General features: G+C 39.2%; 1 protein-coding gene across 2 annotated transcripts in view; it reads left to right on the forward strand.

Moving 5' to 3' along the window:
• LOC126248664 (glutamate receptor ionotropic, kainate 2-like) overlaps window positions 1-13903 on the forward strand; it is a 542085-nt gene that overhangs the window by 211023 nt on the left and 317159 nt on the right. For both annotated transcript variants that reach the window (XR_007545524.1, XM_049949880.1), the window contains exon 4: window positions 9325-9509. Coding sequence is in view for 1 of the 2 variants with exons in the window: in XM_049949880.1 (XP_049805837.1) it covers window positions 9325-9509 (185 nt within the window). In the remaining variant the exon portion in view is untranslated. The remainder of the gene's footprint in view (window positions 1-9324; window positions 9510-13903) is intronic.

The raw sequence follows: 13903 nt of genomic DNA on the forward strand, positions 1-13903 counted from the left end.
TTATAACAATATCGATTAAATTTTCCACAATATATTTTATTTTCCACAGTTTTGTGCTCTGTACCCTTGCATGATAAACATGTTTTTCCTTTTATCTTACATTTATATTTATTCTTGTTGTTGGATGTTTTGTAACATTTGTGGAGTTTCTGGCTATAACAACTGTAACAACTGACTGCGCACGGAAAACTCCAATTGTGATCATACACTTTTATTACAGTTTGTGTAATTACACAAAACAGAAGAAAAACAACACAGAAAATCACAAAATGTACATGGTAACCCAAGTCCACAAGACTGAACCAAAGAACAACAAGTCCCCAAAGAGCGTTTACTCTGCACTTCATAGGTGGCAGTTACTGGCGGTTGATGGTTCCCACATTTTCTGAACCTTGGATGTAATGGATGTTTTTTGCGTATTGGCAAATTAAGTCCATCTGCCAAAACCTACATGGGGGAAGGTCAACAGCAAGGTTACGGATAGCCTCCGCAAGGGGGCGATGGTCTGTAAAAATTGTTATCTTCCTTCCTTCAATGTCTGTTCAGAAATATTTTACAGCTTCATAAACTGCAAGCAAATCTCTGTCAAATGCTGAGCATTTACATTGAGCCGTAGATAGTGTTTTGGGAAAAAAAAAAAAAAGAAACAGAGTAGTTGTGTCATGTCACTGACGTGCTGTTGGAGGACTGCACTGATTGCAAAATCACTTGCATCTGCTGTAATAGGGATGCAGGCATCTGGCAAAGGGTGGGCAAGAGTGACACCATGTGATAACACTGACGTAAGGTCTTCAAACACTCTCACTATGTTGTCAGACAACTGTACTCTGTGATTGCCTGAGGTTTGATTCCCAGCCAATGCGTCTGTCAAAGGGGCTTGAATTGCAGCCGCCATTGGCAGGTTATGACAGTATAAATTGATAGTTCCTAAAGGACAGCATAATTCACAAAACAACACTGGGAGAGGTAGATCGTGAATACAGTCAACCCGCTCCTGAGGGGGTTGTATACCTTCCGAGGAGATGGTGTACCCCAGAAAAGTGACAGTGGTACAGCAGAGTTGTGCCTTGTCGTTATTGATCTCAACTTCATTATGTGTCAATAAGTCCTGTATCCTGGCCAGGTGGAGTTTGTGTTCTCTGTCAGAGGGTGAAAAAATGAATATGTCATCGTGGTATGCATAACAGCATGTGCAGTTAAACAGAAGTGAGTCTATAAAACATTGCCAAGTTTGGGCCGCATTTTTGAGACCGTAAGGCATGTAACAAAATTCATAGGGGCTGAAAGGTGTGATCAGCACTGTCTTTGATACGTCACTCTGTTCCATGGGTATCTGTAAATATGCCTTGTGGCAGTCCAAGACACTGAAGATGCGTGCTCCGCTAAGTACTTGTGCGAAGTCTTGTATGTGAGTTATCAGATAATCGGCTAATATGGTCCGCGCATTGAGGCACCAATAGTTGCTGCAGAGGTGCACTGTGCCGTCGTTTTTGGGAACTAAATGTGTTGGAAAAAACCAGTTACTGTCCGACAGATGAAAAATTCCTGCCCGCAGAAGTTCCTACACTGCAGCCTTAGCGATGCGTACTTCATATGGCGACAGTTGGCACACTTTATGATGCACTGGTGGTCCATCTATTGTGACAATTTTTTGTGTCATGCCATTTGTGATAGCGTTCAGCTGGGCTGGTGAACTCGTTCGGGGGCTGTCGCTGACAGGAATCAGCAGTACGTGAGAGTCACTAACCTGATGTGCCAGAGAAGCTGTCGACATCGGCAGCAACACAGTTCCACAAGGTGTGTCTCCAGTGTCTTTGGGCAGCAGCGTCAAAGTCCCACATGGTGCGTCACCAGTGTCGGAGGGTGGCGACGTTGACAGACATTGTACAAGGCATCGTGCATTGGTGAGGGCTTGCATAGCCATGAATATAGCGCGGTTCAGTTCGGCATTGTGAGTACAGAGACTGTCGACTGCAGAGCGCTCAGACTGAAGCTGGGCAATGGAAGTTGTGAGGCTGTACGCCAGTGAAGAGCAGTCGATGAGGGCCATGTCAAAATTGTCGGGAAGCTGAAGGGGAGGGGGGACCAAGGAGGCAATTGAACACAGAATATGAGTGGATGAGGCGTGGTGAAATAATGTGGCTGACTGGAGGTCTGGATACAGTCCGAAATGAAAAAGGAAGTCAGTGCCTAATACTGGATATTCTACATCAACCACATAGAAGGACCAAGTGAACTGTTTGCCAGGTATGAGTTCAATAGGTAACTCGGCCAAACCAACAACATGTACTGGCAATTTATTTGCTGCTTGAAGGAACAGTTTGGCTGGTGCCATGTGCTTTATGATAAATGTGGGAGGTATGATACTAACGTCTGTGATATCAATGAGAAAATACCAGTGCAAACCTAAATCCAAGGTGTACAGACGTCCTCGTGAGGTGGAGGATATGACAGAATGCAATGTTTGTGGGCACCCTTGGATGTATCCGTGAGTCTTGGCCCCTACTGTGGCCCACGTGCAGCATTTGAGAATATGCAGGGCAGGTGGCAGTTCCAAGCAGCAAGCAGCATCCCTGTAAGTGGAGTGGAACCAGCACATGTGTGAGTCAGCTGTACTCATCCCGCCAGCTGAAGCGTCAGGCGAGGGGAGGGTTGGGCAGGCGATCACTAGCCCAGTTGGGGTGGCGAGAGGCTGGTGCTCTCCCACTCATGGTTCCCCCTCTTGGCCACTAGATGGCTGTTGTTCTATGTGCTGTCCATGATATGCACGCATCTGACCTCTCTCGCCTGACGGTGGAAGTATGTTCACAGGATTACCAACCTCGGCAGTATTAGGCACTGAGGTGCATCGAGGGAGGTGGCAGTTCTGAATAATGGCATATGTCTGGTCTGCCAGCTGTAATTTATCCTCGAGTGACACTGTGGTATGTGGGGGCAAATTTAATTGTAGTTCTTGTGGCAGCTTCACCAACCACAATGCCCAGAGTGTTAAGTTCAGCAAGATCTCAGTACTGACCTGCACATGCAAGCATCACCACAGCTGTGAGGGGGTTCTGTCACCTAAAGTCTCATCATAAATAATATTGTGATTTGTATCGGCTGGCGGACGAGAAAGGCATTCAATGAGCCGTGCTTGGGCAGAGGCGTATTTGTTGCTCTTGGGTGGGTTCAGCAACAAGTCACTGATGAGATCAGGGTGGTCATGCAGGTGGTTCACTAAACACACAAAAGGAGTGCTGTCATCTGCAATACTGTGTATGTCCAACATGTTGTCCACCAAGGTAAACCACCTCACTGGGTTATCCAGTTGTAATGGCAGCAGCTTTGGAAGATGACCAGGAACCAGTGCTTGTGAGGGTGTAGGAAAGACAAAAATCATATGGGGATTCTGCGCGGTGTTCACTGATGCAAACTGTGCTTCAGTGGTGGGCGATGTGTAGTGTTGAACATCCGTTAGCTGTGCAGGTAAGATGTGGTATCCAGTCCTTGTAGGCAGGAAATCTGTGTGGCCACACAATAAGAACAGCATGGCAGGTGCGGAAGGATCAATGGCCGATGCAGATGAAATCTCAAGCAGAGGCACGAAATCGCGATTGAACGCCGAGTGACAGGGTGGAACCACAGCAGATGTGTTGCCTGAGGTGTGTGAAGGGTGGCAGGACAGCTAGGCATATTCATGGCCCGGTGCGGTTGACATGAGTGCACGGAGGGGGACACATTAAATGGCGGACTGCTCTGAGGAGGGGATGGCCATGCGTGTGGGTCCCGAAACTGGACAGCCATGTGGTCCATGTTGTGCGGTAGAAACTCAGGTGAGGGGTTTCTGGGATCCTGTGCTGGAGGAGCATTCTGTCGAGCATAGAATGCCATAGAAACTGTCGGTGGTGATGTGTACAGTGCCTGGTGTTGTGTGCCGCTGGAGGTTAGGGTCGTTGGCCAGTCGGAGAAAACACCAGAGACACGAACATTCTTTGTGTATTAGTAGCACACAGTGTAAAGTGTTGCGCTTCACAGACGAATGTCCATTCTGCGGTCTTGGCATCCTGCACTGCTGGAAAAACTGGAGGTTTCGACATTGTCTATTGGCACAAAAGTGGTCGTACACAGCGAGCGAATGCAACGTATTTTCATGAATTGGGGTCACCAATGTGGGTTTTCTGGCTATAGCAACTGACCGCTCATAGAAAACTCCAACCAATTACGATCAGGCACTTTTATTAAGGTTCATGTAATTCCACAAAACCCAAGAAAAACACTACAGAAAATCACAACATGCACATCGTAACCCAAGTCCACAAGACCCAATCAAAGAACAAGTCCCCAAAGACCGTTTACTCTGCACTTCGTAGGTGGCAGTTACTGGCGGTCGATGGGCGCCACTCATTTATCAAAGAAATGTGATGATCCTAAGGATGCTGATATACTGTTAATTACATCAAAATGGTTGTGATTTTTATACAGATGTATTTTTGTTGCTTTCTCAGGACCACAATAGGTAACTGAAAATTTTCAGTGTATACAACATTTATATGACTGCTGATATCCAATTGTTGCTCAACATTTGTAACATCATATAGAGTAAATCCTTCTTCATTGTATTTGCCTAATTGGTTACATAATATCCTGGTTAACTCTTTTGGTAATTTGTTTTTATCTTCTTCTCCAATTTTCTTAATTTCACCTGTAGTTAGTTCTCTACCTAAGACATTATTTGGTGATAAGTTAATGCAGGTATTACTACTCTAGGACAACACAGGTTATCAGTATTATTAATTCTATTAATACATATTTTAGTCTTTTTATCATCAGTTAAATTTATGATTTCTACCTCTTGGAATTGCTAACATTCAAATGTAGTATTTGCTATAATAATAGAACCATCAGATGTTAATACATCTCTGATTTTATTCCACAAAATGTGAACAGATTCTTTAATATTATTTGATGCTTTATATCCTGTAGAAATATGATAAAACAATTTTGGAGGTGCTGTTATATTCAGCTTATCCCTTATCTAAAATTAGTTCCCTTTTTAGCAACTTCCACCATAGAACTGAGTGCTTTTGTTATATAATATGTTTCCTCACTAACGGTATCAAGTTTGCTAATAATAGCATTGTTAAAGACAATTTTATAGTCAACAGAACAAGCTTTAAATTTTTCATTAAATTGAGATCCTATGTCTTTAATCTCAGATAAATCACTTTTTGACAGTTTTTGCTTTTTTCTTGCTTTAATAGTTTACTATTGAATAGATAAATTTCATTTTGTCTCACTATCTTTTCTTGTGTTGATGGTCAAGTTTTTTAAAAAACATCATCATTAAATCTGTAAAAATAATTTATATTAGGTACATGTTTTGGTTTTGTTTTAGTCATTTGGAATAATTCTTGATGAAACTGAAAATCTTGTAAAATCATAAGATTAACTAATTGTGCTTTCTTTAATTTGCTATAGCCTTTAATACCAAGATCTGATTATAGTTTGGAATTCAACTGCTTTCATATCATTAAGGTTCCTTGTAGAGATATGTAAATTGTGTGATAAAATGAAATTAATTAAATTATCTTTATTAAATCTACTATATCTAGTGCAATTATGTCTTTTACAATGATCACAAAGTTGAGCAAGTGTCAAATGTCTCACAGTCTGAGTCAATTTAGTCTTTCTTTATAGAGTTAAAAAACATCAGATTTGTGAAAAATGAAAATTTAATTAATTTTCATTTCATTTAACCTCTGGCTTTGTTTAAATAATCCTGAACACAAATCATGTATCTTCAAGAGAGCTTATCACTAGATGAAGAATTTAAGTAAAAACACCTAAAATCTTCAGTTTCTTGACAATTAATACATTTCTTGGTTGAATTATCATGCTCATCATTTTCCATTGATAATAATATTTTAGCATGTTCATTACCTGAAATTCATTTTAAATAATTCTCATAACATTTAGGCATGACATATTTTCAACATACCCAAATAATTTTCTTATTATTATATCTATTTCTATAACAATTTTTATCATGTTCATTACACATATGTGAATGCTTATCCTTTGTAAATTTGTGTGATAGAAAGTTATCAATTGCATTCTCAGATCTTCAGATTTTACACATTTTGTATGCTTCCATTTATATGGAAACAGTTTTTAGTAGATTTAAGTAAAATTTTGCACTAGCATAATTTAACTTTGTTAGGAATTTAATACTGTCATTTTCTGCCTTCCTTTCACTGTAATGGATTTTGTTAAATATGTGAAATATAATTATAATGAATATTAATGATGATGCATATATCATCAATACAAAAATTTTATCAATAAATGAATCAACAAGCAATGTCAACCCATTTTTTACATTTTAAATTTCATCAAATTTTTAATCTGTATAAATCAACTCAATCATAGACCATGTCAACAACAAGCTTTCATATAATAATAAACAAGTGTTTGTGATAATTGATAAAGATAATAAGCCTTGGTTTAAAACAAAAGATGTAGGTAAAATTTTGTAATATAAAGATCCGAAACAAGCAATAAAAAATGTGTTCAAGAAGATGATAACATTCCTTATGGAAATATAAGGTGTTCTCACACATGCCCCTCATATATAATGAAAAAAATACTATTTTCATAAATGAATCTGGTTTATATTCTTTAATTTTATTATAAAAAAAACTATCCAAACAATTTATAAAATGGGTAACAAAAGAATTTTTACCATCTATGAGAAAATATGCTGAACACTAACTACAGGAAATTATAAAACTAAAAGATACAGAAAATCAATGATTATAACAACAACTACATCAAAAGGAAAAAGGAATGTCTATATTTAAAAGAAACAGTAGATGATGTGGTCGAGATTAAGAAAGAACAAATTATTTACATTGCCACATCTTAACAGCATGCCAAGTAAAGCAATTGTAACTTGATGGTGCATTTTCAAAACAATCATCTTTCAGGAAGATTGTCTGGTTATAGTACCGAAAGACCTAAGGAAGATAAAATGTTTTATGTCAGAAAATATGAATGTACAGATTATAAGTTAAAAGTCTCTGGTTTCAGAAAAAAAGGATGAGTATGACTAATATTTAGACCCTTAGTGCACCGATAATGTACTATTTGAGTGGTCTTATTTACTTCTGAAGTATTTACCCTCTGCCAGAACATTTCTCTTACCTATGTTAAGTTATGACACTGTTACTATACTATCTAAAATTACACACAGCATGTATACACCATGTTTCCACTGAAGAGCTACACAGCTTTTTCAGTTTTTATTGGTTATCAACTCTTTTGACTACTTAGTAGGTGTAATTATGACCTATCGTTTGCTACAAGAAGAAATCTGTGCTTTCCATACATATTCCTATTATGGCAGAGCATTATATTTGCTTCTGTAATCCATATGAATTTGCATAATATCAACAATTACAATTAAATATTTAAATTAATGTTTTCTTAATAGTTACTTAATTATAACCTACCCAATATTAGTATAAAAGAAGACTACTTGTATATAAGGTTGTCAGTATACCCATTCAGTGAACAAAGACAAAGTAAATCATATCTCATGTATGAGTCATGTGTACAGTTACCACTTACATAACCTTCAATATTCAGACAAAGAAAAGAGACATCCATTTCACAGAAAAATACTCTGTGAAGTGAAGAGGCAGGAAGGAGGAAGAGGGATATAGCATGAAATGTAACTACAAGAGCACTTTAAGAATAAATTATGAGGAAGAAATGCCAATAAATTGTTACCAAAGGCATGGAAGGTGAGTGTTGTCCAAATCTGTGCCAAAATTATAGAATTTTTGGTGAAGCACCACCAGTAAGTAAAACTAAAGAAACAGTGGGTTTGGTCACTGGTGGTGCCTGCAGAGGGAGCTTATGCAAGTTACATTATTGATAACAGCATAACAGGCTTTACATAATGGTAATGCACTTTGCAGTAGTTTGCAGAGTATGGATGTAGATATAGATATAGTTCTCTTTTTTATTTATTCATTCATTGTGTGCTTTTGGTAAGGACACTTTATTAGCATATGGTACAATCTATTTGTAATCTCTATAAGTTTTACAATATTTTGTGAAATGAAACAGAAATAATGATACCGTCTTTTGAAAAGAGATTCATAGATTTTGGAGCACTACAGGAGTGTACTTCATATTTTACTCCTAAGTTATCTGTGAAGATTTTCGAAAATGAAATTAAAATACCTATCACGATAGCAGACCAAACACATTCACTGTATATCAGACCTGAAAACTTTATTTTTCTTACAAGTGCACAGCACTAAAATGTCTCTATTTTGCAGTTACCTACATCTACATTCAAACTCCATAAGTCACTTTATGATGTATGGTGGAGGGTAGCCTGTACTATTACTAGTCACTTCCTTTTCTGTTCCACTCACAAAAAGAACAATGGTAAAATGAGATTCTGTGTGTCTCTGTATGAGCCCTAATCTTTCTGATCTTATCTTCATGATCCTTATGTGAAATGTGTATTAGCAGCAGTATAATCATTATGCAATTGTCCTCAGATGCTGGTTCTGTAAATTTTCTCAATAGGACTCCTGTAAAAGAACATTGCCTTCCTTCCAGTGATTCCCATTTGAGTTCCCGAAGCATTCCCACAATACTTGCATGTTGTCTGAACCTACTGCTAACAAATCTAGCAGCCCACCTCTTAATTGCTTGTGTCTTCCTTCAATCTGACCTGATGCAGATCCCTAGCACTCAAACAGTACTCAACAATGGGTGACACTGATGTCCTATATGCAGTCTCCTTTAGAGATGAACCACTATTTCCTAAAAGATTTCCAATAAACTGAAGTCAACCAATATGGAGGGACCTATACAGTCTTCAGATTAAGCTAACTATTACACCAATGACAGTTATCCTCACATATTCTGTTGATGGGACAGAATTCAGATACAGCCCCTCATCCAGCAGGTGCAAGATTCAAATACCTTCTTGGCTCTTTGGATTTAGGTTTCCTGAGATGTTTCTAAACTGATTAAGACATATTCCATGCGAAATGACATGTTTGGTACCTTTCCCCTTATTTGGAACTTGAGGTTCAGCTCTAAGAATCTGTTGGTGAGAGGTTGTTAAGCCCTGTTTGTGCTTTCTTCTTTTAGAACATGTACATAAACATTACATCTCATGAGAATTACTTTGAATGGCCAATATCAGAAATGCTGAACAAATATGCAATTTGTTAAAAAAATCTTACATCTCATTGCTGCTTTAATAAAAATGTGTACTTTCCATTTCATATGAAGTACAAACAGTCTGTTTATTTTCAGTTTGTGAGCTGCTGTCAAATGGTGTGTGGGCTATATTTGGACCTAATTCAAGTTCAGCATCTGAGCAAGTTCAATCAATCTGTGATACTATTGAAATACCTCATATTGAGATGAGATGGAATACCAAACAGCGAAGACAAGATGTTGCTCTTAACTTATATCCACATCCAAAGGCACTGTCAAAAGTAAGTATGTATCAAATTTCCCTGATGAAAAATGATAACTAAGTTTGTGGCAATGCACATAAATTTTCAGTATCTTGGGATTACTCAGATCTGAGTCACCATGGGCACACTACATTATTATTATGTAATTTCTGAAACCATTAGACTATCTTGGATTTCTTCTGTAAAAATCTATAGGTTAGTGAAAATCATGTATGAGAATTTGTATATCAGATCTCAGTATCCTTTCTCACAGATGCATTCTGCCAGTTCTGATGTGAATGAATAAATCACATAAATAGGAGGTCAGATAACTAAATGGTGGAGTAGATGAAATGAAAGAAATGGTGTGGGGGCCAGGTCAGAGGTTGGGGTATATTGTGGGAGAGGAGGCAACACACAGGGGAAGAGATCAGGACAGTTTGAGAATATAAGGATTGGTAGTGGGGCGGGGGGGGGGGGGGCATATGGAAAACAGGCAAAATGTAAGACCCTGTCAGAATTTTCTCAGCTCTGATCAGTCAGGCAAGTGGCATGGCATGGGAGACAACAGAGAGTGGATTTCCCAACATTCTAGATATGTCATACTCACAGATATATGGAACATGAAGATTTTTATGCCAAGAATGCTCACTGGAATAGAATATGTCTCTGCAAAAATATTGGATTTTAGTGTCACATGATCCAGTCATGCTACATAAATGTTCTAGTTACTCCAGCATCTCTTTACACCCCTAAAAAGTACAAAATTTAGTTAAAATATTACTCCAAATCTTACACAGTTACTGCCTATTATTGGAGATTATGTCTTCAGTTATTAAAAGCATGAAGTAAAGAGTGAGAGAATCAATAAAAAGAATTTTGTATCATCATTTGTTGTAAGTCTTCTTTCTGTTGGCACAGTCACTATAGGTGAATGATACCTTCATGCTAAAGCTGCAAAGATGTGTCCAGGTTCTGTTTTTCTGTATGTCAAATTAGTAACACCATGAAACAGAAATATACTTTCTCTTCAAAATTATTTTATTCCATACTTAACTGTTTTCAAAAATAAACACATTTCTTGTCAAGAACTGCTGCCAGCCAGCCATTATACCTCACAACAAGAACTGCTTTACAACTGCATAACAACTACCTATGGCTCACATCAAGTGTAGCTCACACTCCAAGTGCCCAAGAATAGTGATATACTGTTACAGTATAATGATATGTTTACATGATTGATATAATCGAAATCAGTGTACATTTACATCAAAATTATGTAAAATATACAATTTGATCTCTTTGGATTGCGTTCTAAATTACAGTGTAACAGGTTCTTTGATTCTTTAAAAAAAAAAAAAAAATCACTGATTGTGTTGATGAGGTGAGTCAATCACTATTTAGAATATTTTACAAATGGCTATGCAAGTTATAAAATTATTAATAGTTGTCATTCACACTAATTTTCTTAACAAATTTATTATGTGAGAAACTGATGTGCTATATTTTGTGTCAGCTAGTGTGGGTGTCAGCACCAACACAAACAAGAAAGGAGAGAAGTTGCGGTAGCTGGTGGCAGGAATCCAACGTGATCTGTATATTAAACTTTCAAATTAATAGAAAATTTTATTTCTAGAATGAGATTTTCACTCTGCAGCAGAGTGTGTGCTGATATGAAACTTCCTGGCAGATTAAAACTGTGTGCTGGACCGAGACTCAAACTTGGGTTCGCAGAAGAGCTTCTTTGAAGTTTTGAAGGTAGGAGATGAGGCACTGGCAGAATTGAAGCTGTGAGGATGGGTTGTGAGTCATGCTTGGGTAGCTCAGTTGGTAGAGCACTTGCCCATGAAAGGCAAAGACTCGAGTTCGAGTCTCGGTCTGGCACACACTTTTAATCTGCCAGGAAGTTTCAACTTTATTTTTATTAAGGAAAGAAACCTGACTTAACTTCTTGTTATGAAGTGGGTTCCTGTGCTTCCTGTGCCACCTACATGCAATTACTTTACACACTATTACTACTTGCAGAACACAGGCTAAGTATCATATTTCTACTACTGAGTACTGAGGCTCCCAAAGTCTGCGATTGAACTGGGCGGCTGGTTAAGTCAGTGATGACAGGGGGCACTAAACTCTGTCTTCCTGGAGATGTGCTGCTGTCTGCTCTTTCCAATGGCGTGTGGGTCAAAACCTTCTTGATGCTGTTCCATGCTGCTGTGCTGGCTGATGTGCAATCAATGCTTTAGGACTGCACATTCCTCCCCCCACCCCATCGCCCTCCCCAAAATGCTGCTCTGTCTGCATATAGGAAACCATATTATGATAACAGGGTGGGGGGAGCAGTGGAGGCAGGAATTTTGGTGGTGTGAGAAGCCAGAAACCACAACTGGGACCAACACAGAGCCCCTGTCCATGCCACAACACTTGTCTTCCACTCCAAGGGGAATACCAATCAGAAAACCCTGAAAAGTCACCCAACCTCTTCCTGAACCAGTAAGATGAAAAACTGAGAGGGTAGTGATGACAACAGCTGCAACAATGACAATGGTGATGGCACCATTGCTGCATCAATGGCTGGCACTAGGATGAGCATCAGGAAGTTGAGATGCTGCAGCAGCAAAGGCAATGGGTCCAGCTCCGTCGATTCTGCAGGCAGTGTCAAAGAGTACCCCAGGGACAGCCACACCAGCAGCAAGATCCTGGTAGGATGTGAATCTGGGGACAGAAAATTGGCAGAAGAATCTCGTGACTGACAAGGATGAATCTGGTTCTGACGGTGGCGCAGCAAACCTAGCAGAACCTCAAATTAAATACATGCAAGTCCCAAACTTTGAAGAATTGTTCCTCTCTCCCAGCACCTGGTGATACCAAAACTCTGAAAAGAATAGAATTATTAAGTGCAAAGCAATACTTGTGGAGCATAAGAGGCACCATGTGCTGCAGTGGGTGCAGCAATTGGAGAAGCATGCTGTGTGCCAGCCATGTAGGGCACTGCTGGCGATGAACCGTCATAGGGCTGGGGGCAATGCATTGTGAGAAAGAGCAGTGGTGCTTGCTCCAATGTTTGGGAGTCACATAGTTTGTTCATCTGTTGCCTGAACATATGAACAGATCATTCAGCTTCTTCATTTGACTGAGGGTGAAATGGAGGATTGGTAAGGTAAGTGATAGCATTGGCTGTACAAAACTGTTCAGCATCCTGAACCATAAACTGTGGCCCATTGTCCATAGCCAACACATCAGGCAAACTTTCCAAGCAAAAAATAGATGACAAAGCCTGAATAATAGTATGCAACCTAGTAGAGTTCCTAGATACTGTAAATTGATTTTGCTATAGAAGTCCACAGCAGTAAGTCAATAAGTGTTTCAAAAGGGCCCGACAAAGCCAGCATGCACTCATCGCCACAGCAGTTTTGAAAATGTTTGCCACAGGGCCGATAGAGTTTCAGCACAAGTGTGACACTTTGACTTCATGTGTTCAGTGTGGGCATCTATGCCCGGCCAAGTGCAGTGCTGACACACTGTTTAGTGCATAAAATTCCCCAATGTCCTTGGCTGGGCAATCACAAGATATCTTTTTGGAACACTTTAGGAATAAGCACACATGACTGTCCAGTCATTTTTCAATAAAATCACACCATGCCAGATGGAGAGGCTATGTTGATGAGCATGAATGAATTCTGAATGGTTTTCACTAAACGAGGATAAGAAGTACAGATGAAGTGCAACGAAAGGTTCAAGTTAGGGTCTGTGTCAGTGGCCTGTGTGATTTTCCTATAGTGCAGTGGAAAAATCTGTAGACGTTCAGTGTCCTGTGCATCAATCTTACAACAACATCTGACAATAGCATCAAATTCAGAATCAGGACCAATTGGAGGATGACAAAGGTCATCAGTATTTGCGTTCTTTGATGTGGGCAGGTACAACAATTTGTTCAGATACTGGGTCAATAACAAAGCCGAACAGTGCAGCTTATGAGCCATGCAAGTCATAACAGGTTTAGATGGTTGAAACAATGCCTGAAGTGGCTTACGGTCAATCACTAGGTGAAACTTACAACCACACAGGTAATGGTGGAACTTTGTGATGCTATAGATAATAGCAAGTGCTTCCTTCTCGATTTGGGAATGATTACATTGAGTTATGCTCAATAACTTGGGAGCAAAAGCAATCAACCTGTCCTCTGAACCAAATAAGTCAGAGCACAGCCCTGATACTGAATGAAGAAGCATCTGCTGCCAAAACCACAGGCTTAGTGGGATCTAAATGAACAAGGCATCTATCACTCAACAAGGCACCTTAAAGCTTCTGGAATACATCCTGACACTCTTTTGTCCAAACAAAAGGCACATTTTTCTGGTGCAAAAGATGCAATAGAGCTCTGACCTGGGCTGCATTGGGTATGAACTAAATGTAAATGTCAACTTCTTGAGAAG

Source organism: Schistocerca nitens, chromosome 3 (assembly GCF_023898315.1).
Source record: "Schistocerca nitens isolate TAMUIC-IGC-003100 chromosome 3, iqSchNite1.1, whole genome shotgun sequence".
Classification (NCBI taxonomy): Eukaryota; Metazoa; Arthropoda; class Insecta; order Orthoptera; family Acrididae; genus Schistocerca; species Schistocerca nitens.